Genomic DNA, 26,141 nt, shown 5'->3' on the forward strand with positions numbered 1-26,141 from the left:
AGCTCTTGCAATATCGGCTCGAGGAAGAGCCTAGGGCAGTCGTCGATGGGGGCGTTGAAGATGGGATCGTTGTTCACCCAGGCTTGGGCGATTGTGCACAGTCTGCGGACGCGCGGTACGGCATCGGTTGGCGACATGTATGCTCCTTGCTGTAATATCTTGTTGAGGTGTGTTTGGACAATAGTGTTTTCTTCAGATGAATACCACACCCTGGTAAAAGAAAAATTCGGTGAAAAATGAGGCGGGATAAAAGTAGTTCAATGTGGGTATAATGGTCGATCTTGGTCCCATACTCTGTTCCATTCTGTTTCCGTGGTCACGCTTTATTTGAGCTGTAAACCTCCACCCCTATTAGGTCGCAGTGGCATGTTGGTTGATCAAGACACATAATTGGGACCCTATTTCGGCAGGTCATCCATATCCAGAGTTTTCATCGTAAATGTCTTTCCTGGAGATTACGACGTCAGAAGTGTCTACTTCTTTACCGCTCAAGCGACATACTCGCACAGTCCGTTTCCTTGGCTCCGGCCTGTTGGAGTCGAGAGTACATCTGGCTCTCCATCATTGCTTGCGACGTGTACTATAACCTTTTCGGAAGGGATACCAAGATAGAAAGAGGTCAGCCCTCCACGTTTGCGGCCAAATATCGCCTCTGTCTTGTGGAGCAGCCTTCTTCTGAGCACGTAATGGGGCTCTCGAGTCGACGGTGCTGGCACCAGAAGGGATACTTCTCGATGGAGTCAAATGTGGGATTGATCAGACATTGACCGCCACACTTTTCGGCAGTTGTTGATCGTCCTTAATGGCCTGGGGTCCTTTGAGATGCAACAAGGCTTCAATAGCCATACCAAGGAGCTAATCCGGTCATTCCCCGTGAGCTTGGTGTTGAAAAAGGACTTCTGAGAGTCGATGATTTGCTGACCGGCCCTCCTCCGCAATATTTCCCCATGTTACTCCATATTCTTTGCCCTCCAACCTCAATTTCCTACCCCAAAGGGTGGCAGGGATTCCGGGAACAGTTCCTGAGAATGGATGCCATTAACCGCCATGGTGTATATCCATTACAGCTTTGGCTCTCAACAAGGGGCTTGAGCTGCTCCTGGTCGACTGCTTCTTTACTCCTCAATCCGCAGCAGTCGAAGATTCGACTTCCTGAGCAGGTACTTCTATCGTCGGACCAGACTATTCGCACGATCTGCGACGTCCTGTCTTCAATATGGTTGGAAGTGCTCCTGTTTCTGCCAACCCGCTCAAGCTCGACGTGCTAAGTCACGCCAAATGTCTCGCCGTATGCGTCGTGGCTACTATGTCCACGTTCCAGTATGGCCTTGACTATGCCCTTGTCGGCGGATTCCTCTCAATGCCTGGCTTCCTCAAGGTCTTCGGTTATTACTCGGAGGAGCTTGGCAAATGGAATATTGACCCTACCGTCCAGCAATTGATATCTTCATTGGTGACGATAGGCACTTTTGTTTCATCGCTGCTGGTCGGACCTTTCAGCGCGAAATTCGGGAGAAGACAGGGCCTTTGGGCGGCTACGCTTCTCAATTTCGTGGCTACCGGCATTCAGCTTGGAACAAAAAGCAAAGCAGCTCTCTATGTTGCCCGTCTTATGTTGGGTGGGCCTCAAGACTTGTTTCTTTCCAGTATCTTCCGCTGACTATCTCTGAGGTGTCTCCGTCGGCTGGTTTCTTACATTCGCGCAGCTCTACATCCATGAAACGGCACCGGCACATCTGCGTGGCATCGCTTTTGCCTTGTACCAGGTTATGCTTTCGATAGGGTCCATCGTTGGCGCCTGCGTTGACTTTGGAACGCATACCATGACAGGCCGGAATGCATATCAAATCCCCCTGGCAATCTTCTTCGTGGCCCCAACTATCCAGTCCATCCTTCTCTTCCTCTTCGCCCCTGAGTCCCCAAGGTGGCTCATGGTCCAACGCAAGGAAGATGCCGCGGAGGCGGCATTGCGCAAACTTCGAAACTCGAATATCAACGAACTAGAGTTCCAGGCAGAGTTGAATGAGATCCGACAGTCAACGCGCGAGCAACTGGAGCAGAACAAGAAAGCTCTGTTCTTGGAGATGTGGCGAGGCACGAACTTACGTCGAACTCTACTCTCGATCGCTGTCGTTTGTTTTCATTCGGCCAATGGGTAACCGCACCACTTATTAATACCTTGGGCATGGCTAAACCTAGTATAGATCAAGTTGGAGCACGATATACACCACGTTCTATCTTCAGGTGGCTGGTGTTAAGGACCCTTTCGCCTACTCTGTCCTGGTCACCTGCACTGGCTTGATTGGTGTGCTGACCAGCATCTTCTTCGTGCGACTGATCGACCGACGCCTTGTGTTGTTGATCGGCATCACAGCCTGTGCAATTTGCCAGCTTGTCCCTGCGATTGCGTGGAGCGCGAGTCCCGGTACTGAATCGACAGGAAAAGTGGTTGTCGCTTTTATTGCCCTCTTCACGTTCTTCTATGTCGCTTATGGTGTGTATCTAACATTGAAGTTGGTCTCGAGCAAAACTGACAGCCATCTAGCTCCCTACGCTTGGCTCCTCGGGGGCGAATACGTCAACAATCAACTCCGCTCCTTCACGTTCGGTCTGGCCACCGCAATGAACTTTCTGGGCAACTGGGCAGGGACTTTCTCTGCTCCTTACTTCATAAATCCTGCAAAATTTAATTGGAGTGCCAAGTACGGATACATCTGGTTCGGAAGCAATATGGTTTGTGTCGTCTTCACTTATTTCTTCTTGCCCGAGACACGAGACCGTACATTGGAGGAGATCCACGAGATGTTCGAGGCGAGGTTGCCAGCAAGGAAATTTAAAGGTTATGTCTGCACTGGAGTGGAAAGTTATGCTGCCGAAGCCATGGGCAAAGATTTGACCGAGACGAAGCACATTGGGCACACAACACACGTGGAGGAGTTGCGAGACGTTCAGGCTTGACCGGTGCACGCCACATTCCTCACATTGGCCAGGATGAGGAGCCAGTGCTGCCTGCAATGGCACTTGTAGCAAACAGATTATGAGGATGGGACATCCCTTTGATTTGCTTACCATGGTCTGAGACAGAACACATGCTTTCTCTACCATGGAGCATAAGAATGCTCAGGAACGACGAGGTGATCGGTACGAGAGAGATATACAGTATGAAGAGCAGCTATGGGAGAGCAGAAATAGCCAGGTCTAGGTAGAATACAGTTCCACGTGGGGATGATTTGTTGTCAAAGGTGAATCGCTTCTGCTTCGCCGTTATGGTACCTTCTGTAAAGTTGAGGTCGGCTCGGCTCGTTAAGTTGCCGTTCCCCGCCTTAGGAGTTCGCTGCGGAGAAATACAAAGCTTCCGCCAATCATTTGTCTTGCCCTTCAAATTTGACCGCAATTCCCGCGCTCTCACTCTTGACAGCAGACAACACGGTCGTCTCGTACATCTACATTGCTCCTCGGCCCGAGTTTGACGCCTCTCCTGCCAAATGCCTCTCGACACAATCTCAACTTACTCGCAAACGCTGCTCAGACAGGATGGCAGACGATGGAATGAACTGCGGCGCATCACCGCTTCAATTTCAACCCAACCTTCCAGTGATGGGTCCAGCATCCTCACCATGGGCAACACGGTGGTCCTCTGTACCGTGACGGGACCAAGAGAAGGGTACGATTGAACCGTCCTGCAAAGGATAATCTCTGCCGAAGCGAGCATAAGGCTAACGTATATCTACTCAAAGACGAGGCCAACGTGACAATAACAATGCCCTCGTCGAGACCGATTTGAATGTCGCCCCCTTTGCGTCGATGGACCGGCGCCGGCGAACCCGTACCGACAAGCAAATCCAAGAACTCCAATCCACAATTTCCTCGTCATTCCAATCCCATTTGTTCACGCATTTGTATCCGCGCTCCCTCATCACCATCTCCTTGCACGTCTTGAGCCTTGATGGAGGGCTGCTGGCCGCATGCTTGAATGCTGCAAGCCTAGCGTTGGTCGACGCTGGTGTGCCCATGCCGAGCATCCTCACCGCCGTGAGCTGCGGGCTCATCGTCTCGACCGACGATTCCAAGGCAAGAGCGGAGCCGTTATTGGATTTGAACAATGCAGAAGAGCAAGAGCTGGCATTTCTTACAATGGCTACAGTCTCCAATGGCGAGAAGCAGGAAGATCAGGTGTCGGTGTTGATGATGGAATCGCGAGTCGAGATTGCCGCTGGCAGTGGTAAGGTGGAGGCTATGCTGGCAACCGGCGTGGATGGCTGCAAGGAGGTGAGGAGGAAGATGGAGGATGTGGTCAGGAAGCATGGCGCTAAGGTCATGATGAGTCGGAGGTGATGTTGCATGGCAAACCGACACATGCAGCGACCGATGATATGGACCCCAAACCCTCGCCTTTCCTTGAGGTGGACTTCAAAACGCCCACTCGCCATGATCAGACACCACCCGGAATCAAAGTCTACGAGTCCTAATGATTGGATCATTTGGACGTTCGATACGCGGGCTGTGGCCTCAGCGAGTCCATCCTCGAGGATCACAGTCGCGTGAGTACGATAGGAACGAAAAGCATATGGGCCGCTTCAGTGAGAACGCCTTGGATTGTGTGTTCTACCCTGCGTGGTAGAGATTGCAGGAGCATACAGAAGGCAAACACGAAAATGGCGTTCCAGGTCCTCGTCCATCCAAAGCACTGCGTCGGACCTGTGCTCCAACCTGATCAGATTTCCTACCCCTCCACTCTTCCTTCGACCTTCCGGATGATGTCTACCAACGCATCATTTCCCTCGTCAAGCAGGTCCTTCAGCTCTCTCAAAAGGCCCCCCCGCTCTATCGCGCGATTCTGTATGAGTTGTGTCAACCTTGTCATTGTCTGCTGCAAAGCAAGCAGCTCCATGTTGTCGCGAAGCCACGGTGATGTCTGTGATCGAATCGGGCCAAAGTTCTCGCTAGTCTATGACAGTATCAGTTATTGTGGAGAGAACAAATTTGGACCATGCAGGTACATTACGTGTCTATGGAATGTTCGGAGTGGCACAACTCGCCTTTTGGTCTTCCCTGTTTGCACTGTTGTTGCCAGCATCCTTGAGGTAGGCGACGACGCCCTTGATTGTCTTTGCTAATGGACTATCTTTGATCTGACCCTTTGACAAGTTGTCGAAGTATCGTTGCGGGATAAGCTTATGCACTTCATTTCGTGCACTGTTTTCCCCGCCGCGGCGGATTTGCGCGTAAGATGCCTCTTGTGTCTTGGGAGCGATGCCAGGCCGGGAAAATGGAGCGTATCTCGACTGCTGGTACCGTCGGTTCGTGCATCTCGCGATTGTCGAAAAGAAATAGGCACAGCTGAGGCGGTGCCCATATTTATATATACGGAAAAGGGGACAGCAGCTTCGAAGAAGAGCTAGCCCCATCAGCACTGATAGAACTTCACATAATGATCCAGCCCATGTCAAGCCGTAACAATTGGCCAGCATCTCATTGTCCAGGGACGTTGATAATGACGTTAGGGCCTCGGCCTTATTTATCCTTACCTGGCCGGGGACTGATCCTGTGACATGGTGCCTGTTCGCCCTGTTTAGCGCTAGGATGCTACCACTGCTGGCATATTCAGGTGACGAACGAATTGAACCCCGGGCAACCCCAAGTGATGTTGCCATGGTCGGATAGAGTTCACCATCCTGAAACCGGTGCAATCAGAAGAGCAAAATGTGTAAGGTCGTCTTGAGTTTCCCGGCGTTTTGACCCGAGCATCAAGAAAATGTGAAGACCCTTGGATGGGGCAAAGACCGAGAGACTTATACTTCATCGCACCCTTCTGTGCCTAACAATACTTTGCCGAAAAGTCGTCTGGGTTTGTGCGGTGGCCTTTCCACTAGCCACCGGGTTTGAATTCAAAAAGAGGCCGCACCACGCGGGCTTCAGAAGGTTCATTAGGAGTCGTGATGAAGCATTGATAAGTCCAAAACACTCAAAGAGACCGCCTCCTTTCAAGAACATATACAATCACCTTTTCGTCAAGCACTGATACTACCCAGGCAGGAGTAATGGATGACATGATCCCTTTGTTCGTGACGTGCCTAGCTGAAAGGAACTACCTCCGATGACAAGAATAGGGACTATGAGCCCTGCCGCTGGTCATTAGTACAAACATGAGATTGGTTGATGGGCAGGACTGGGACTCCAACTGAACAGCGTGATGGTGCGAAATTGGAAGAAGACAATCTGCGAAAAAGTGTCACATAGAGTCCTCAGCATCTCAAGGGCAACAGTTTGTTCCGAATCAGCAGATCTCAAGTCTGGCGCGGGGAGATGGATGAGCGTTGCAGCCACAACAAAATGCGTGGCAGCTGGGCAGTGCGCAGCTGTGCGTAAGACAGATCGGTGCCACAGAAGGAACCTCTCATGCAGGTACGGATTCTCTCCCGCGCGTCATGGCGAATTGTTCTTCTTCGAGAGACAGGATAATTAGAGATGCCGAATCGGCCCACACAGATGGAAGCTTGCATTTGATTGATTTCCTGCGCCTTCCCACCCTCGAATCAGAGCCATTGGCCTTGGTAGCTGTGGCGGTGGAAACTATTGAGGCGGCCCAATCATGCTGGTAGGCATCGGAGAGCGTGTGGGCCCCTTAACAACCCCCCCAAAACCCCCAATCCCAGACTGGCAGGCAGGAAATAGTCGCCAGTGGGCCGTGGGAAGCCCCCCGAACAAACCTGCTGGAAATTTTGTGAGCAAGACACCATCACGGCTTCAATGCCCCATGACCGGACCCGTATCTACCTATGCATCTCTCCTTGGACTCTTCCTCCTGATCCCGCATATCTTTCTGTTAAACCTTCATTCGTTGCCGAGTGGCCTGTTGTTACCCTCGCTTGCACGCCTCGAAACACTCCAAAACTGCAGTCTCGACTACAATTGGTATGTGGCCGCCTCCTTGATATTGCTCTCCTTGACCGCCACTTGAGGGTTCGACCTTTCTTTGGCCCTTGTTTTTATTTCGGGCAGCTCACAAAGTGACATCAAGGAATTGTGCGGCGCTCCCGAGCATGGAAAGATACCCGTAAATGTCGACATCGCTCCCTCGTCCCTCCTCCTTGTCGCTGCCTCGGACCACCCATCCTTTCCTCCTCAAAATGCGAGGCTCCCATCTCCTCCCTAAGCAGCTTCGCTCCCTGGGTCAAACCGACAGCTGGTTAAATCGCACTGTCACCTCCAACCTCCTTGCTGTCTCCAACCTTGCCTGCCAACATCCGATCCACACTGTTGTCGCAATCGCGTTGTTCGCCAGCACCTCCTACGTCGGTCTGCTGCAAGAGAGCTTGTTCGACAGTGGCATTAAATCCTTGCAGCACAATGGAAGAGTAGATGTGGAAGCACTGCTACAAGGAAGCAGAACATTAGAATTATCTGAGAGAACAGCATGGAAATGGCAATTCCCTGATGATTCAAGCATCCCCCTTGCGCCCTTGGTACGTTTATCCAGATCAAGTGCGACATTGAGATACTGGCAGTGCTGATATTGCGTACGGCAGGGCTCAAACCATTATGCTTTGACAACCTTTGTGTTCCCAGACTCTTCTTCGTCTCAGCTGGCTCCCGAAGCCAATGCTGTTCCGGTACCGCAAAATGTCACGGCCACCAGTATCCCTACCACATCGAACTTACTCTCACCGATATCGCACGACACTTCCTTGGCCTTCTACACCTCCTTCTCGGAGCTTCCTGATTTCCTCCGGGCCGTTCAAGAGCTTCCCGCACATGAATTGCCGGACGATCAAAGTCGTCCGTCTTGGACTATGAAGGCTGTTCGTCTGAACGGAAATGGTCCACGTGGTGCCTACCGGACTTGGCTGAGCGAAGGGTGGTCGTCTTTCGTTGATTTGCTGAAACACGCCGAAACACTGGACATTATCATCATGTCGCTTGGTTATCTGTCCATGCACCTCACCTTTATATCCCTTTTTCTCTCCATGAAACGTCTGGGTTCGAACGCCTGGTTGGCTGTTTCGGTCTTATTTTCCAGTCTTTTCGCGTTTCTGTTCGGGTTGGTGACTACAACCAAGCTCGGAGTGCCAATCAATATGGTTTTACTGTCAGAAGGGTTGCCGTTTCTGGTGGTGACGATTGGGTTTGAAAAGTCCATCATTCTGACAAAGGCCGTACTCTCCGCTTCCTATGACAAGAATCGGCGAGGCTTGGAGAACGAAGCAGCGAATGGTAGTGGCAGTGGCCCGATGGCAGCTCCGGCCATCCCGAGCTCCATCCAGGATGCCATTCAGATCGCTGTCAAGGACACAGGGTTCGAGATCGTTCGGGATTACGCCATCGAAATTGCTATTCTCATTCTGGGTGCTGCTTCGGGGATCCAGGGCGGGCTCAGACAATTTTGCTTCTTGGCTGCATGGATCTTGGTTTTTGACTGCCTTCTGCTTTTCACTTTTTACACGACAATTCTCTGCATCAAGCTGGAGATCAATCGGATCAAACGGCACGTGGCTCTGCGCAAAGCACTCGAGGAAGATGGGATAAACCAACGTGTCGCTGAAGACGTTGCGACAAACAACGACTGGCCTAATGGGCAGACAAACCAGGCTGGTGCCTTCAACATTTTCGGGCAGAAAATAAAGGCCAGCAGTGTGCCTAAGTTCAAGATCTGGATGGTTACGGGCTTCGTCATCATCAACGTGATTAACTTGTGCACAATACCTTTCCGGACCGCGCGAAGCATCAAAGCGCCTGGGGCTGCTATTCCGAGCGTTTTGACACCTGCTCCCATCGATCCTTTCAAAGTGGCGGAAAATGGCTTGGACGCAATATACGTGGCCGCAAAGAGTCAGAAGCTCGATACCTACGTCACCGTTCTCCCACCGATCAAATACGAACTCGACTATCCTTCAGTTGATCACTCCGAATCGGCAGATGATCTTGGGTTCTTTGACTCCGAATACACGGATCAGTTCCTCAACGTGGTCGGCGGAAGAGTGATCGAAGGCGTCCTGAGCAGCCTCGAAGATCCCGTGCTTAGCAAATGGGTCTTGATCGCGCTCACCCTCAGCCTGATCCTGAACGGTTATCTCTTCAATGCTGCCCGTTGGAGTCTCAAAGAACCGCAATCTGCAACAAGTTCACCTGCTGCGTCCAAACCCCCGCAACTGGAATTGCCCTCAACGCCCAAACCTCGAAAGGCCAGCCTCGATGTCCCACAGAATTCGGGGGGATCGCGAGCCGAGTGCGAGCAGATGCTCAAGGACAAGAAAGCTGCCTTCCTCACAGATGAGGAATTGATTGACTTGTCTCTGAGAGGCAAGATTCCCGGTTATGCCATTGAGAAGACGCTGGAAAACCCCGAGCTCATGACTAGAGGCGAAGCATTCGTTCGGGCAGTCAAGGTTCGCAGAGCAGTTGTGTCGAGGACGCCGGCGACGAAGAATTTTGCGTCTGCGCTTGAGGCCTCCAAGACTCCATACCGTGACTACAACTACGAGCTCGTCCATGGGGCATGTTGTGAAAATGTCATTGGATACTTGCCTCTTCCTCTGGGGGTTGCCGGCCCCTTGGTCATTGATGGTCAGAGCTACTTTTTACCGATGGCCACTACTGAAGGTGTGCTCGTGGCAAGCACTAGCCGTGGGTGTAAAGCCATCAATGCAGGTGGCGGTGCCGTCACCGTTGTCACTGGCGATGGAATGACTCGAGGCCCATGTGTTGGCTTCCCCACCCTGGCTAGAGCCGGCCAAGCGAAAGTGTGGCTTGACTCGGAAGAGGGCTACCGGAGAATGCGCGAGGCGTTCAATTCTACCAGCCGATTTGCTCGGCTGCAATCGATGAAGACTGCTTTGGCGGGCACGTATCTCTACATCAGATTCAAGACGACCACCGGTGATGCAATGGGCATGAATATGATATCAAAAGGCGTTGAAAAGGCACTTTCAGTTATGGCCACAGATTGCGGGTTCGATGACATGACGACGATATCCGTGTCTGGGAATTTCTGCACCGACAAGAAACCTGCAGCAGTAAACTGGATTGACGGAAGAGGTAAAGCCGTGGTTGCAGAGGCTATCATCCCCGGGGATGTGGTACGCAATGTGCTCAAGAGTGACGTAGATGCACTTGTGGAGCTCAACGTGTCCAAAAATCTCATCGGCAGTGCGATGGCAGGCAGTATCGGTGGGTTCAATGCACACGCCTCCAATATTGTGACAGCTATGTTTCTCGCCACGGGTCAGGACCCAGCTCAGAATGTTGAGAGTGCCAACTGCATCACCATTATGAAGAAGTAAGTTGACCATGATAGGAACTAGAGGACCCCTATTGATCTTTGGCAGCACCAACGGAAACCTCCAAATCAGTGTATCGATGCCTTCGATTGAAGTAGGCACCATCGGAGGAGGAACCATTCTCGAAGCACAGTCTTCCATGCTCGAAATGCTTGGGGTACGAGGAGCCCACCCAACAAATCCAGGTGACAATGCCCGAAAACTGGCCAGAATTATTGCTGCTGGGGTCCTCGCTGGAGAGCTCAGTCTTTGCAGCGCCCTCGCGGCAGGCCACCTGGTTCGGGCACACATGGCACACAACCGCAGTACGGCACCCACGCGAGCAACGACGCCAGTGTCAGCCGCAGTTGAGCCTTTTCTGCGAGCGCAAAATGGTCCATCTATACCTCCATCCCTCAAAATGACGAACGGAAGATGAAGCTTGCTGAGTTGAAACCAGGTGTAAAAATGAACAATCCTGTATATATTGGCTATCCACCCATCAGGCGTTGTGAGGTGATGGTCCTGGCCTACTGTGACCGGGAACTCGATGTTCACAATGATCAACGACGACGGCAGAGATATAATGGCCGAATACCCGGCGCCAGGGAGAACAAGGAGAAGAACTGAGCTACAGTGGGAGCCTTGTACAACATGTGAAGTACACAAAATAGAGCACGCAAGAGCAATCGTCACTACGGTGCTGTGGACCAACGTCGAAAGTGCAGCCCCCAACCCCCTCCTGACGACGATCAAAGAGTCTGGGTACTCCCTCGCCGTGAAGCGAGTGGAGCACTTTTTAAACTTTTCGATCAGTCCTTTGTGGCGCCCTTGGCGGGCGCGCAGGGCGGCAAGACGGCGTTCCTGGGCGGGTTGTTTGTGGTTCAAATGGCGTCTGTGGTTCCTGAAGGAAAATCCAGAAGGTGGAGGGTGGAACCGGCCACTGTCCACTTACAAGACACCAGGGTTTGACTTTCTGGATGGTGGAGATTCTTCTAGTGCGCCCGGACGGTGGATAATATGTCGTGGTACTGGAGAGTAAGGGGTTGGGAAAATGGCAAGGAATCGATGCTCATGTGTTCTGCATAAGAGAGAGAAGAAGCCAGAGACACATAATGAATTTTGATGCAATGCCGGCAGCGGTGGTGTAGACGGTTGATTCACGTATGTACGAGTAGGGAGGTAGACAATGAATGGTGTAACAGCGATCTCACATGTGATTCACCTAGATACCCAAGGTACGCAGTAGTAGGTGGATGGGAGAGACAAGATGGCATTGGGACAATGAATGGCAGGGCCGGGCGCCTCTTCAATAATTAATTGGCACCAAATAATAATAATCCTAAGAACACTCCGGTCCAAGCAGGCGCCTTCCAGTCCGATTCCCTAGTCAGGACTGCCTTTTCAACCACGCGATACACTATTGTTCCACCACCACTCAACGCCTGCGCACAACTTTCCCTCTTTTTGTCATCCCGTCTTCACCATCCCGACCACGCTTCCAACCCTCTCGCTCGCTCGTTAATTCCTCTACCACGCTCGTTTACTCACTCACATTGCCGTCTGCTGGACAGTCTGGATCATCTTTTTGAGGCTACTGAATCCCTGAGTGCATCAATTCCAGTCGCGCCTGCGCATTGGCCATTTGCCCTCGTCCGCTCCTTGACCCGCTACATCCTCCGACGATTCCTGCTTCACATACCTAGTCCCCGTCCAAGTGGCGCGGATTGGTCCAAAAGAAACAAAGAGGACATCTTTTCTCACCGAGCGCCCCCTCAACATTCCGATCAAACAACTGAAGTGGATGAGCTCGCAACATGCAAGCTACGATGCCGCCGCTTTCGAGAGGCCCTGAACTGTCACCCGTCTCTACGACGAGCGAATGGTCTGGTGTCAACAATTACAACCAACTGCCCCGAAATGACGGACCCTTCGCAGTAAAGCCGACTGACGAGTTCTTGCTCTCCAAACCTCAGCCCTCGATGCGCCCTCCCCCAAATGCCGGGATGAACTTCACTCCTCCGTCGTTGGACGCCATGGGACAGCGTCGTCCGTCCGAATCTGGCTCGCGAGGGTCGTCACGCGCCGGTTCTATCGCCAATTCCCGGTCCAGCGATGGCACCATCTCGGACGAACAAAGCAGAAAATATCGGAGAATGGAGGCAGAGCTGTTTCAGCACTATACAATCCTGAAGGGTTTTCTCAAGGGTGGTTCTCAGGCTCCTCCACGCCCTAACAAGGCTCGGGATAAGCTCCTACGACTTTCACCCGTGCAGTTCCACGAACTAAGCACCGATGTCTTCGACGAGTTACAACGGAGACAAGCCTCAGCCCCCCTTCCTGGACGCCCACCCCGCCAACAAAACATTCCCCCCTTTCTTCAACCGAGACCCGATTTCCACGAAAAGAGAAACCAGGCCAGGCAGAAGCTCTCGTCGTTGCAGACACCTCGGTTTCGCGACTTGTCAACTGACGTCTTTTGCGAGTTGGAGCGCAGATTCCCGCAGTTTGCGAGACCCGACGGGGGGAGAAGAGACAGCGCCCGTTCACAATCCAGAGGTCCCACCGCCTCGTCCAGAGATGGCCCTCCAGTACCCAATGGCTTTGGTGCGCCGCCCAGAACCCAGTCCTTCGGTTCCTCGGGTGCACCGAATTATCCTCAGAGACAAGAGTCGGTATCTAGTCTCCCTCAGTTTGAGAATCTCCCCCCACCCAGCGACTATGGCCGACCAATGGCGAGACAATTTCAGAGCAACACCATCACGCCCAATAAAAGTATGATGGTCGAGGACGAGGACGATTCCCAGACCACAGACACGAAATACGATCGATCTAGTGATGCGTTTGGGCTCGAAAGCTCTCTTACTAGCCCAAGGAGCGATAGGGATACATCTGCGACATCGCAAAGTCTTGCTAGCGTGAACTATCCCAAGCCGAATCTGCCGAGCCTTGCGGAATTGCAAGAAAAGGTCTCTGATTTAGAAACAAACCTTGAATCAAAGGATGAGGAATTGCGCCAGATTAAAAGACAAAACGAAGAATGGGTCATTACGAAACAGGATCTAGAGAAGAAACTTGAAGAGGCAGAAAGCTTGAACAGGTCACTCAAGGAGGAGATCGAAAAGCTCAGAGCCGAAACACCACATTACAGCGGTGAGAATGTGCTTTGGAAGACCAAATTCCTCAAGTTGGATCAGGACCATGGGTTTCTACGAGAACAACTGACGCAACAGCAGCAGCTGACAGAGGAAGTTAGCAGACAAGGTCAGGCATACCTCGAAGAGATGAGGGCGATGGCGGAATCAGGCGGAGGCAGCCTTGAACGAGAAGAAAAGCTGCAGGTCGATGTCCAGAAACTCGAAGAGGAAGTAAAGAATTGGAAAGCCCGTTATGTGAAGGCCAAAGCACAACTTCGCAGTGTCCGCGCTAGCTCGCTGGGGCTCAACATTGCCCGACCCGATGCGAGCCAACACGCCATGGCTCTGCAGGACAGGGAAGGACTGGTCAAAGATGTTCATGTCACCAAATTTCAGATCGCGATTGATGAGCTACTTCAAATTGCCAGGTCTGACAGTCCATCAGCTGTACTTGACCACATGAAAACGGTGGTGTTGGCAGTGCGCGGGATCACGTCAGACATTGATGCTGGGTCATCGACAGAAAAGGACGACGAAATGGCCAAGCGACGGGCCAAGCTCAAGACCAAGGTCTCGGCTACAGCGAACAACTTGATCACAGCTTCGAAGAATTTCGCTTCAGCTAGTGGGCTCTCGCCACTGAGTCTTTTGGATGCTGCCGCTTCACATTTGACGGCAGCCGTTGTTGACCTCCTTCACACTGTCAAGATTCGCCCTACACCCGCCGGGGAATTGGAAGATGATGATGAACCGACATTGGAACCGCTGCAGAGCAACGGATATTTTAATATCGCTGAGACATTGAGAAGGCGGAGCGAAGTCGAGAGCATCTATAGCGCCCTCAGTACCCCATCGGCAACGCGAAATGTCTCGAATCGAGCCGGTTCAGGCCTTCTTCAACGCGGTGGTTCAACCTACGTGAACGGTACCGGACTCGGCATCAAATCGGACTATGGGACCACTCAAGAGGAAGCTGATCTTGAGGATCTCAAGGTAAGTGCGAGTGTAGACAGGGACGACTGGCGATGCTGACCCAGAGTGCACAGATGTACCTTGAAGATCAGACTGATGGATTAGTCCAATCCATCACCTCCCTGGTTGATACCATTCGGCAAGACGAGGCCATGGCCACGATCCGAAATCATATGACGACCATTTCTGCCACGATTGAAAACATTGTCAACTCAGTGGACAGGACTGGGAACGAGCCATCCTCATACCAGGGCACCTTAAGAGAGAAATCAAGTCCGATCGTGTCGATTTTACGAGACTGTCGAGAGCAGGTGTTGCAGGCAAGCAATGAGCCTCCGGAAGACAAAGAATTTTTGCAGCAACTTCCTCCCCTTGCCTTTAAGATCGCGCGGGAAACCAAGGAATTGGTATCTAGAGTTATGGCGATTGAAGCTGGTCCGGTCAAAGGCGGCGAGGATGATTTCAGCTGACCGCTCCTACGCGTAGTACGGCGAGGGGACATCGACCTGCAGATAGATAGTGATGTATCATCAGGCACGCTGCCAGATAGTAATGGAATGCATTGTCCGGACCGAGATGTCTGAGGATAATCAACCTGAAGACCCCCCTTTTTTCCCTCATGTCCAGTCGGTTGTGTTGATTGGTTAGACAGAGGATAAATTTTCCTGCCAGTGGGTATCCAAAGAGGCGTAGCCAGCCAGCTAAGCAGCCCCCAGTACGGTGTAGTAAAGGGGTATTTCAGTGATTATCTTCCCATCAGCAAGCTCTCAGCTTGATCTCCAACTGGACGTACAAGCTCATCCTGTCGGCATCTTATTGTACAATACTTTGTGTATCAATAATTCGGCACTCCCGGAGGGATAGCATTTCTTGCTGACGGACAGACCTTTGATTCACTCGGTCGTGCGGATTGAACATTTGCCAGGTCAATATTCTAGCTCTTGCTCACAAGAGCTGTGGTAGCCCATACTCAGTCACTACCGCAGACTTCTTCATTCACTTGTTGGGCATTGTTTCCGTCGTCGTCGTTACATTGAACGTCCGTCGTGGGAAGACAAGGAAGTCAGAGCGACCAGCCGGTGAGTGTCACAGCACGTCACCACCCAGCCTGGGTTGGAGATGATGGCCTTCGCTTGAACATGTGCAGCGGGTGAGGGTGGGCTGACTGAATGATTTTTTGTGCAGCTTTTTTTGCCTTTGCCACAATCACGTGCAGCTTCCACCAACATTGCCACAGCACTTTTACCGAGTAGCAGGCCCCCATTTCCATCCTTTAGACACTCCTCCCACCCTCCGGGTACCGTCCAACGCTGCACCACTGGCAGTGACTGGCACCAACCGCACCACGCAGCCGCAGATCACCCCTCATTGGAAAAACAGCCATGTCGCTCCCCCGCCATGCTGTCAGTTCCTTCAAATTTCGACACACTTTATTAACCCCGCCATCCTCATCTTCCTTTCGTCTTCAACAGCATCTCTCAGTTCGCCTTCCATCCTCACCCACCTCGTTTGCCAGACTCTTCTCCTCATCCTCTGCAGCCATGGGTATGACCGCTTGGTTCGAGGTCGAGTGGACCGACGCGCCGCTCGACAAAGCTAGAGCTGATGCCAAACGCGCTGGAAAGCCAGTTCCTCCTCGTAAGTACCTTTTGCCGTTCACTACTTTACTCTCTTCGCTCCAACGATCGCCCTGCTGCTCGTCATCACCGTGGACGTCTTCCGTCTCAACTGCCTGTTTGATCAGATTGTTGGCTAACTGGTTGCTGTCATCTCCAGCTCACCGAGGTAGGATCAACTTCAACCTCTACGACGATGTAGTGCCCAAGACCGCCGAGAACTTCCGTGCCCTCTGCACCGGCGAGAAGGGCTTTGGTTACAAGGGCAGCTCCTTCCATCGAATCATCCCTCAATTCATGTTGCAAGGTGGTGATTTCACTCGTGGCAATGTCAGTCGCTCCTCAAAGACGGTGGAACGGCGGACATTTTTACTGACGAGCACAGGGCACTGGCGGCAAGTCCATCTACGGTGAGAAGTTCGCGGACGAGAACTTCAAGAGAGCTCACACGAAGCCGGGCATCTTGTCTATGGCCAATGCTGGTCCCAACACGTAAGGACGCCCGCTGTTTTTGCCTGTTTCCGTGCCTTGGGTCAAATGTGATACTGACATGACTGGCTTTCGACAGTAACGGCTCTCAATTCTTCATCACCACCGTTGTCACTTCGTGGCTGGATGGCAAGCACGTTGTCTTCGGTGAGGTTGCCGACGCAGCGAGCTTGGAGATCGTCAAGAAGCTCGAGGGGACTGGTTCTGGGTCTGGTCAAGTTAAACATGAGGTCAAGCCCACCATTGTCGACTGCGGTGCCTCCTAGAATACTACCACATCCGTGGTCTTGGAAGGGCACACTCTAGTCTAAGAGCGCAGTTTGCAGGAGGCCAAAAGTGTCAAGAGTCCAAATTCCAACAAGCATGAGCAGATCATGTCTACAAGAACGTGCTTTGCCACCGACAGCTACAGCGCCAGCATAAGTAGTAGGCAAATGAAAAGTTGATCACCTCCATCTTCATCCCAGCTATGTATACTTTCTCAGAGTCTTCTTTCTCGTCTTCCTGACGGAGGCTCTCCGAGGGCTTGTCACAAACTAGTGCCTGTTTGCCTGCGCCTTTACTATCCACTATTCTCACAATAGCCAGGGCTGTCGTTCCTCGCCCACTTTCAGATGACACAGCTCACTAGAATCCAAGTTGCCTACCCTTTGGAAGAGAGTCATGTCCCGGGCTCTCAACGGATGTGGGAAATTGGCAATGTGGATTCAAGTTCGGTTCGGATGCATGTAGATTCATTATGAGTCCTTGATTCCCTCTCCCTGTCCTAACAAAACCCCAGTTCCTTGGTTGTCTAAGTCCTGGCCCTGGAGGCTACTGTACATAAGTGTGATTTCATCAATAAAGCCATCATATCATACTACATCGAATCTGTTTGTCTTCTTTGCCACGTCGTGGCAGCCTCTTCTTCCTCGGTTAGTTACTGTAATTATTAGTCCGTGTTTTTGATTTGTGACGAAAGCGGACGGGAGGCCTGTAGAAATCGGTGCTTCGGGGGATCTCACTGCCTGTCGAGGAGAGAGACAATATTGAGATCGGCCATACTTTCCATTTTCTTTAGCAGAAGGGGACTTTGAGAATATTCCCTACAGGCTGGCCTCATTCGACCTGACAGAGCCAAGGTGGAGGGAGGAATTTGCATTTCGAGAGATTGGGGTCCGCCCACGAAAGAACTATTCGAGACATTCATTCATTGAGCCCAAGTACATGATGGGACCCCCTTGTACAGCAGCAGCAGATTATTATATGTTACATGTCGTCCTATAAACCATAGAAGGAGGTTCCCCAGCTAGGCCCGTTCTGAAAGGGAGTTACACGGTCGCCGCGCGCCAGTCCAGCACTGCCTTCGGCAACGACGCCGTACCGGACACGCAACCGCGACAAGGCGTCGCGGGTAGTGGCCGACTTCCTCGCCTCATTGACGACGGACTTGATGTCCTCGGTCTGGCTGTTGACGACGATCTCGCTCGTGGTGCCCCGGCGCACGTGAGCCAGGTTCGCCTCGGCGTGCATGAAGCCACTTAGCCCGGCTACTAGCACGATGCTGACCAGCACCAGCGCTGGGGGAAGGAACAGGAGCCAGCTTCGGCTCGCGTCTAGACGCAGCATGGGCAGTCTTGACTCTAAAATGCCGCTCTCGTTGGGGAAGTGCCGCATGATGGTTATGGCCATGGCGCCCGAGCCGACCTCGATAAAGTTGCGCAGCATCTTCTGCGACCAGTTGTACGAGGTGGGACTGGTCGACACGCTGGTCCACGCCACGGGCAAGGCGGCCGTCAGGTTCCCCAGCTGCGCGGGCGCCAGCACCCCCGGGTCCGTGAACGTCGGGTAGAACATGGGCTGGGTGCCGTAGATGCTCACGCCGTAGACCTCCACGGCGGCAGCGAGCCAGACCGAGATGCAGCCGGCGCACGGCTGGGCCAGGCTCTCGAGTTTGGAGAGTGTCATGCTTGGCGGCGGGCACTTGGACTGGTCCTTCCACGTGCAGACGACGCTGTCCTGGAGCTCCACGTCGATGTCACACGCCAGGGACGAGACACCCTCGACGTATCCCAGCTCCAACATGACCTCAGTTGGCCCGTTCTTGTAGCCGCCCTCGATCGTGCCGTTGATGGCGACAAACACCATTGTCGTGACCGCCCTCGTGTCGCTGAGATTCCTCCACCGGTCCACCCATAACGATAGCTGGGGCTGTTGCCGGATCCACAGATCCGTGGCTGACATGTTAGCCTGAACGGTGAACATGTCGGCGTACTCCGAGGTGATATTGATGGGCGTGGCTGAGCACGAGATGATGGTGTGCTTTTCGATGGCGTACGCAGAGAACGCCCCCACCCTGGACAGGTTGGCGCGGTCAATTATGAAGTTGCGTTGGTCGGGCATAGGCTCGCTGCTCAGGCCGTTGGCCCAGGATGTATAAACCGACACGGCGTCTCCAGCTGCGCCGGGGAGTAACCCCGGAGGGTTCATCTGGAAGCCATCGAAGGGAAGACCCATGCCACCGCCGTCCGAATGATTGCTGTAGTACGTCGTGGTGACATTCGTGGTCGAGTACGCATGTCCGACGAAGATGGAGTTGGCCAACTGGAGAAGTGCAATGACTGTTGCGGTGAACAGGACTGCCAGTGGACCGAGCCCTCGAGCATGCCACAACGCCCGTGGCGAGGCCGTGAGGGATCCCCGCGTCAAGGCCAGATAGTGGTCCATGTCGCTCATCGAGAAGGTCTTTTGCGTTAGAGCGGGCCAGAGTGTCGTCTCTGCCACCTGAAAGGTCGCATAAGCCATCATAGCCACCGACGCGGTGTAGACGGCGGTGATGATCCCTTGCACCTGGCCCAGATGTGCCACAACTTCGGCCAGGAACTCGGACACTGAACAATCGAGCGCCCACTCGGGGCAGATGAACTTCTGCGTGCCCAGCCAGTGCGTGAACGCAAAGCATCCCACCGCAAAGGCAGCTCCGATACCGAAAACAATGGGAATCGTCGGATTGTGCCAGATGAAGCTGCGGATGCTTCGAACAGGCTCCTCGGGCGGCGGTACCTATTGAGCAAAAGGGTTAGAAGGGGGGCTCGATATCGTCAGACCTGATCGGGGGCAGATATTCCTCACCCTGGACATCTCTCCATATCCCAGAAGCTCATAGGTGACTTCCCCAGATGGTTTTGAGGTCATTGTTGTCAGCCTTCAAGGCAGGCTAAGCAGTGGCGGCTTCTCAGTGCAAAGAAGGCCGTGAGGCTCCGTAGCGGACATATTGCACTGCACAGAGTCGGCAGACTCGCCACAGTATATAAAGATAGTAGTGTAAATGGAGTATGAGGCCAATGTTGCACAAATCGGCCGAGTCCCAGAGTACAGTAGCTGAAGCAATGGCCAAGGCCCTTTGACAGTCTGCTGAAGCGAGCGGCACGCCTCAGGCCCACCCCTGTGAGCCGTGTCAAGCCAGTATCTGGTCGCACTTTGCCGAAAGCGCCCAGTAGTGTAGAACCAAACGAGGCTCGGAATGTCTCAAAGATACCCCTGTCCCGGGACGGCTGGTGTGGCCAAGGAGACACACAGCGTCGACCACCTCGTTGGGAGCCTCACGTTGGTAGGCTCCGGAATTGCCGTGTCATTCGATCTGGAGCTAGCGCCAGCGTCAAACAAGTAGCACACTGGACAAATCGTATTATTGCTGCGCGCGCAGGTGGCTCCTTGGGGGCCGAAAATAGACGAAACATGGGTATGCAGCCACATGGGCCAACAACGATAAACCCAGAAGCCGTGCGAGTGGGACAGCCGGGCTTTTCGTTCGTCCTATCCGCATCAACGGAAACAAGTTTCCTCTGGACGGGCCGCTGGACTTCTTTGCAAGCCGCCCGTCCATGACCGCGGCTGAAGGGCGAGAGAACATGTATGTGCAGAACTGTACGTACATTAAGCCCTTTGAGCTTTGAATAGGGTGCTCCGCTATTTCAGGCCCAAGAGAAAAACCTATGCAGGAAAGCCCGAGAGGCCTAAACTAGGTGCTGGTATATTGGCCTCTGTATCTGGCCTCGGTACTGGGAACGTCGTGAGAGGACATGGTGTGATGGTTTGTCTGTCGGTTGGACAAGACAGCTGGGAGAAGAAGATCCCCATGAGACTGCTTGCACATGTGCTGCAGCCTTCGCGTTCATCGCTGGACGACGGCTTGGAAGATAGGGCATGCACCTTCTCGGAATTCTGATCGCCTGGGGTCTGAGCAATATGATATGTTGGTTCAGCTAGCTTGCCCTTAGACACTTGTTGAACACGATGTTCCCCCACATTACAGCCACCATCGAGGTCTCTCTTTGCGTCCACAGTGCCTCTACCTCTGCAGCTACCGCACCGCCATCCTCTCTCCAGTAAGCCCGTTAGATACACAATATGAAGCTCTTTCCATAACTCGCCTCGGTTTGCTGGCTGTTCGGTGGGCGACTACTGCACCTTCAGCCTGCATACCGGAGCATGCCCGGCAGCTTTCGAACCGTCGACATCTGTACTGGTCATCTGCCGTAGGGCGTAATAATGGAAGAGAACGAAAAGGTCGCCAAAGCACCGCTGTCCTGTCTCGGATGGCTGAGGCCATGAGATGGACTCAAATGCTCAAGCAAGGTCGCCCTGCCATAAGCCCGACTCAAACCAGTTTCAGGCTGAGTTGACCATGCAGGCAAGCCGCTCAAGATTTGCGAAGCAGTGGTTCTGGCACGCAGATAATAGCTGAAGCCCACAAAGTCCTTTTCGGTTAGAGTCAATCATCCGACTATTCGCCTACCACTGTTCCTGTCCTTTTAAAGGAGGTCGCTAAGATGCGTCGGTGGATGTAGTGCTCTGTCCTGAGCAAGGCGTCGTGGCTCGGTTGAGCCTGTCGGGAGTTCGAAAGGGGAGTGCTCCGGAGGCGTTCTCGCGTGGAAGACCCATCACATCCCTCGATGGTGACCTTGTAAAAGCGTCGGCTCAAAGCAGGACGTAAATTCCACTTCGTCACGAGGCTGCTTTGGTTTTCAGCCTAACCATCGGTGACGCCGGTCTTTGTGAGGCTTGCCTGAGTAGCTTGCAAAGATAACAATGGCCGCAGCCCGTACGTGACATACAGAACAGAATGAGAAGCATAGGCTGCAAGTGTATCCAATAAGATGCTGACTGAACGACCAGGGACAGGTGTTGGTTCCCAGGATGAACCTCAGCCTTGTGATCTGGGCGAGTAGGACATGTCTGTTTCAATCAGTCCAGCAACCCCTGACCGGCTGTTCTGTGAGATGACAATGATCTTGATTGACTGGGTAGGGACCACAGCCCCTTGGCCCCATGAAGATACCGAGCAGAAATTGAGTTCTCAATACGCCCCAGTCTTTTGTCTCGGCCCATCAATAGCATAGCTCAAGATGGTATGGATATTGTTGGTATATAAATACAATCAACTTCATGTTCGTATATGAATACCCTGGCACCTGACAGCCAATGCCAACGCTTTATACTCAGTCTTCCAGGGAGAGTCAAGGCTGAGAAAACAGATCGACCAAAAGAAGGCATCCTTCTCGCGGATATGAGGCATTTGCTGTAGCTGCTGCCGGGTCCAAAGGTACGACGCCTTTTCTGGGTATTTCGTATAGTTCTCTTGCGCAGACAATGTTTCTTTGCCTTTTTCTGCTTCCCATTCTTCATCCTGCTCCCGCTAAAAGATATCATCACAAACCGCCCAATCCTTTTCGGCTCTCTTCTTCCAGTACAAGCCATTGTGCTCCCAATAGGTTTCCCCAGTGATGGGATCGACCTTTTTCTCAAACCATTTGGGTCTCCACTCTTCACCTGCGGCCTCACGCTGGCGACGCGCCGCCCGCTGTTTTTCCTCGACACGATTCTTCTCCGTCGCCGCGAATTCATATTCGCCGTCTTCCATGGCACGTTGATCTGGGCGCAGGCGTGTGTCGGTGGGAGGGAGGTGGGGACGCAGGGAGTCGTTGATAGCATTCAGAGTGACGACAAACGGGGTGAGGTTGAACGGTATTCCCTGTGGACGCGCATGTGCCTCCCAGACGAGGAAGGCCTGCTGTCTATCGGATTGAGTCCCTCTCCCCATGCTCGAGTGTAAGCGACCATCTCCTACCGCTTCGTCTTCAAATCCCTCGGTGACTCGAGCGTAGATTTTGTCATTCCACCTCCCGCCAATACTCCATTTTGTGACACCATTGACGTCCATCACTTTGCCGGAGACTTGGTAAGCCGAACTGGCCTTCCACCCACGTTGTTTAAAGTCAAGAATGCAGACTTCGCCCGTGGTCCAGTTCTTGACCTCCATGGTGCCATAGTTGTCCACTGTTGGGTTTCCGGTAATAATGCCTACCACAGAACTGGTAACCTTCTTCCACGTGTACAGCTCGGGCGGACCGCCGCTTGAAGGACGGAGGCGCAGGAACCATGTCCCCAGTGGGTTGATGTCGAATGACTTGCCGTAAAACTTTGACTTGACCGCCGACTCACCCCAGTAGTCCCACCGCGCAGATTCTGCATACGCAGCGCCGATAGGAGGGTGGTGGCTGACTTGCTCAATGAAAAATCGATATCCTTTGTCGGGACGGACGTACTCGTACGTTTCACCCAAAAGAGGGTTGAACGGCTTCGCAACGCGCCCGATTGTGCTGGCGTATTCCGAGGCCGCGAATGCAGCGACATACACGAGACGCTCAGTGGCATCCGGGCGGTCCGCTGCAATGTCGAGGAGATCGGCATATTCCATATCTTCAGCAACACGCTGGAGAAGAGAGGTTGGTTCGTTGAAAGAAACCGGCAGAGTCATCTTGGTCATATCTTTGCCTATCATAGACTTAAGAATACCCCAGAGTGAAATCTTCGGACGATTGTCAGCATCCAGTTTCAGTCGCTCGCGAACTCCCCCTTCGTATCCGGCATAAGAGGGTTCAATTTCCATTTGCTTTCTGGCCCTTTCGTCGACAAAAGGTTCTTTTTCTTCCTCCAATAATGACGGGACATGCACAGGCGGAGGACTAAGAAGAGGCGGCTCGACTACCTCAACCTTGCCTTCGCCGATCGCATCGAAGAACTCTTCATCATCTCCAGATTCGGAGTCAGAGAGATTGGTGAGTTGCGCGATGATTGATTTTCGTCTATTGCCATCTCTAGTGACGGATTTCCGTCGTGACCTCGTCGAGATTTGAGCCTCTACCCGAAGGTCAAGTTGATTCTCAACCGCTTCTGCGAATTGGACATGGTCCATCGATTCTTGTTGGAGCATGGAGCCCGGACGGCTTGCGGGCACCGATTGTCCCTCGAGGGCCTCTTTCAGAGCCCGTTTCGTGCGCTTACGCTTGTCCTCCGATTCGGCGATGGACTTCTTAAGATCTTCGTGCTCATAAGCAATCTTGGCCATACTTTCTTCCCACATCCTCCGGGCATCTGCATCTCGATCTAGCCGGTATTGCCAATAAGCGTCACGGTCTCGAGCAATCTTGAGTAGGTCCGCAACCAAGCCATTGAGGCTGTTAACGGCTGTTTGATAGGTGAGAAGAGCCTGCGCGACATCTGGATCGGATAGAGTCGTGTCTGCCTGGGATGATTGCCTGGCGATCAACGCGTCGGAAACTCTTGCCAGCAGGTCCAGTTGTAGCTTGGCAGATTGTGCGGTGATATTGAATGCGTCTTTACTTCCCGGCTGGTGGACTTCACGACTGCTAGCGTCGTCACCGTCGGCATCCTCTTCAGCGTCGATATTGACAACGGCATTGGTAGGCAGCCTTTGAAGCTCTTCGCCTTGGAGGCTCGCATCGTACGAGTCGTATGCTGATCCACCCTCCACATCGGAACGGAAACTTACTTTGGAAGAGCTTCCCGCAACTCCTAGCGACTGAGCAGGATGTTTCGATCTGCTGGCCGCTGCACTGAGAGTATCTGATGTATCGGTGCGGGTATGTCGAAAGCTTTCGCCGTCAAGGGTACGCCTTTTTTCTTCTTCCTTGGCTTCATCCTTTGTGAATTGGATGGCGTTGTTGAGGGCCCAGAACCATCTCTTTGCCTCGACAACGTGATTGGCCTTTAAATGGTACTTGACTGAGGACTTGCCATGAATCTCAAACCTCGTCTTGTCCTGCGGATCCATGTGCAGTTTTGCGATGCGCATATTGATGGCTCCTCGACAAGCCGAGCCAGCGTCATCTTGATGTTTGTAATAGCTGAGAACCCCTTCTTCGAGAACAAACCACCGTAACTTATACCCGCTCGTGTAATTTGTCCATTTCTTGAGATATCCCTTCATTTCTCGGGCGTCTTTAGTCGCATCGCTGGATCCAGATCCTGTTCTAGCCTGCGATGGGCTGTTCCCCAGAATCGCCTTTTCTTGTATGCCTCGCTGAGCAGCAGCGGCGGCAGGCGACTTCTTCAAGATGGCCTTTGTCCGATCATCTTGGGTCACATGCTGCGGAAGCCTCCCTTTACGGTCGCGACGGAAAGGATCAGCTCCATGTAACAGTAAGATCTGGGCCAACTGGATATCCTTCTTGCGTGCCGCCTCGTGCAATAGCGTTCCGCCGCTCTGGACTGTCGCAGGCTCAGTCGGTAACTCCAACGCATTCACATCCAAAGTGCCCTCAACCCGCGGCTCTGTCAAAATGGTTTCGAACTTCTTATAATCACCTTGGCCCAACGCGGCATGTATTTCCTTGATCTTGTCGTCAAGGAAAATTGAACGCGCCAACTGTAGCTGTTGAAAGATCTCCGGAGTTCGAGCGAGGTCGATGGGTAGTTTGCCTTGCCTGTTCGCGAGGGCATCATTTATGTCGGGCACTTCCAACAGGTCTCGGACGACAGGTGCCCGGCCGAGATGAGCAGCCAAGTGTAGAGCGGTATTGCCTTCCTTGTCCTGTGCGTTGACATCGAGGCCTTTGCCTTCTCTTAACACCTGCTCGACGACCTGAGGTTCTGCGCATTGGATCGCTAGGTGGAGTATTGTTGTGCCGGGAATCGGTTGCAAATTGGAAGGAGAGGGTATGGATTCGGTGATAGCTTTGGAAATGGCGGCAGTGTCTTTGCCTCGGAGGACTTCGAAGACTCGAAAGGTGCGGACCGAGTCCTCGATCGAACCTCCCTGGCCGGAAGAGATGCCTGAAGGAACGGGGTGCAGGTGGTGGGACGATTCTGGTTCCCGGGAGTATTCGTTCGATTCCATGGCCAGCTGAGAGTTTCTGGTGGTGGTCGGAGACAATGGACTCAGTCGTGGGCCCTCGCTCGGAGTCAAAGGAGACGTCGAGGAGAAGGGGCCAGTGGTGGAGGTGGTGGTCGTCACGGGCGACTCAGTGTCTGAACCGTTTTCTCGAGGAAGGGTGTCGCTGCGGAGAAGATTGAGGACTCTGGCGCTCTTGGAGCGCTTGTGGGCAGGTCTTTCTGTCATGTTAGCATCGACGGCGGGGGCGAAAGAGTATGAGGAGGAGGAGTAGGAGGCGGGAAACGCAGAGAAAGTTAGACGCAAAGGTTGGAAAGCCACTTACATTGCCAGATGGATGGGCGAAGGCGACTTAGTCGATTGCTTTCTGCCTTTCTGGGAGAGGGATTCCATCTTTCACCCCGCCATTCCTCGTGATGATTGGAGAGTTTGTTGCCGCAATCGATTGCGACAAGGTCGATCAACCAAGGAGTCAAGCGTATGCACAATGACGGAG

The 26,141-nt window shown here is 52.9% G+C and overlaps 7 protein-coding genes across 7 annotated transcripts; 5 read left to right on the forward strand and 2 right to left on the reverse strand.

The window, feature by feature from the left end:
• Positions 1 to 1,216: 1,216 nt before the first annotated feature.
• AYL99_00018 (hypothetical protein) lies at positions 1,217 to 2,958 on the forward strand (the record flags this gene model as incomplete). The annotated part of the gene is made up of 4 exons (XM_018831534.1): positions 1,217 to 1,619; positions 1,672 to 2,155; positions 2,205 to 2,494; positions 2,546 to 2,958. 4 exons carry the CDS (start codon positions 1,217 to 1,219, stop codon positions 2,956 to 2,958), a joined length of 1,590 nt encoding a protein of 529 aa, XP_018697413.1.
• Positions 2,959 to 3,617: 659 nt separating this feature from the next.
• Positions 3,618 to 4,335, forward strand: AYL99_00019 (hypothetical protein; the record flags this gene model as incomplete). Its single annotated transcript, XM_018831535.1, has 2 exons — positions 3,618 to 3,664; positions 3,738 to 4,335. The coding sequence occupies 2 exons, from the start codon at positions 3,618 to 3,620 to the stop codon at positions 4,333 to 4,335; spliced, it is 645 nt and encodes a 214-aa protein (XP_018697414.1).
• A 2,795-nt stretch (positions 4,336 to 7,130) lies between these two features.
• On the forward strand, positions 7,131 to 10,695 carry AYL99_00020 (hydroxymethylglutaryl-CoA reductase (NADPH); the record flags this gene model as incomplete). Its single annotated transcript, XM_018831536.1, has 3 exons — positions 7,131 to 7,466; positions 7,530 to 10,276; positions 10,326 to 10,695. The coding sequence occupies 3 exons, from the start codon at positions 7,131 to 7,133 to the stop codon at positions 10,693 to 10,695; spliced, it is 3,453 nt and encodes a 1,150-aa protein (XP_018697415.1).
• Positions 10,696 to 12,085: 1,390 nt separating this feature from the next.
• AYL99_00021 (hypothetical protein) lies at positions 12,086 to 14,835 on the forward strand (the record flags this gene model as incomplete). The annotated part of the gene is made up of 2 exons (XM_018831537.1): positions 12,086 to 14,386; positions 14,440 to 14,835. The coding sequence occupies 2 exons, from the start codon at positions 12,086 to 12,088 to the stop codon at positions 14,833 to 14,835; spliced, it is 2,697 nt and encodes an 898-aa protein (XP_018697416.1).
• Positions 14,836 to 15,906: 1,071 nt separating this feature from the next.
• AYL99_00022 (peptidyl-prolyl cis-trans isomerase) lies at positions 15,907 to 16,736 on the forward strand (the record flags this gene model as incomplete). The annotated part of the gene is made up of 4 exons (XM_018831538.1): positions 15,907 to 16,003; positions 16,142 to 16,311; positions 16,367 to 16,473; positions 16,550 to 16,736. The coding sequence occupies 4 exons, from the start codon at positions 15,907 to 15,909 to the stop codon at positions 16,734 to 16,736; spliced, it is 561 nt and encodes a 186-aa protein (XP_018697417.1).
• Positions 16,737 to 17,730: 994 nt separating this feature from the next.
• On the reverse strand, positions 17,731 to 19,644 carry AYL99_00023 (hypothetical protein; the record flags this gene model as incomplete). The annotated part of the gene is made up of 2 exons (XM_018831539.1): positions 17,731 to 19,512; positions 19,582 to 19,644. The coding sequence occupies 2 exons, from the start codon at positions 19,642 to 19,644 to the stop codon at positions 17,731 to 17,733; spliced, it is 1,845 nt and encodes a 614-aa protein (XP_018697418.1).
• Positions 19,645 to 22,147: 2,503 nt separating this feature from the next.
• On the reverse strand, positions 22,148 to 26,038 carry AYL99_00024 (hypothetical protein; the record flags this gene model as incomplete). The annotated part of the gene is made up of 2 exons (XM_018831540.1): positions 22,148 to 25,862; positions 25,971 to 26,038. The coding sequence occupies 2 exons, from the start codon at positions 26,036 to 26,038 to the stop codon at positions 22,148 to 22,150; spliced, it is 3,783 nt and encodes a 1,260-aa protein (XP_018697419.1).
• Between the last annotated feature and the right edge of the window lie 103 nt (positions 26,039 to 26,141).

The sequence above is a fragment of the Fonsecaea erecta genome, assembly GCF_001651985.1.
Source record: "Fonsecaea erecta strain CBS 125763 chromosome Unknown Scaff1, whole genome shotgun sequence".
Lineage (NCBI taxonomy): Eukaryota > Fungi > Ascomycota > Eurotiomycetes > Chaetothyriales > Herpotrichiellaceae > Fonsecaea > Fonsecaea erecta.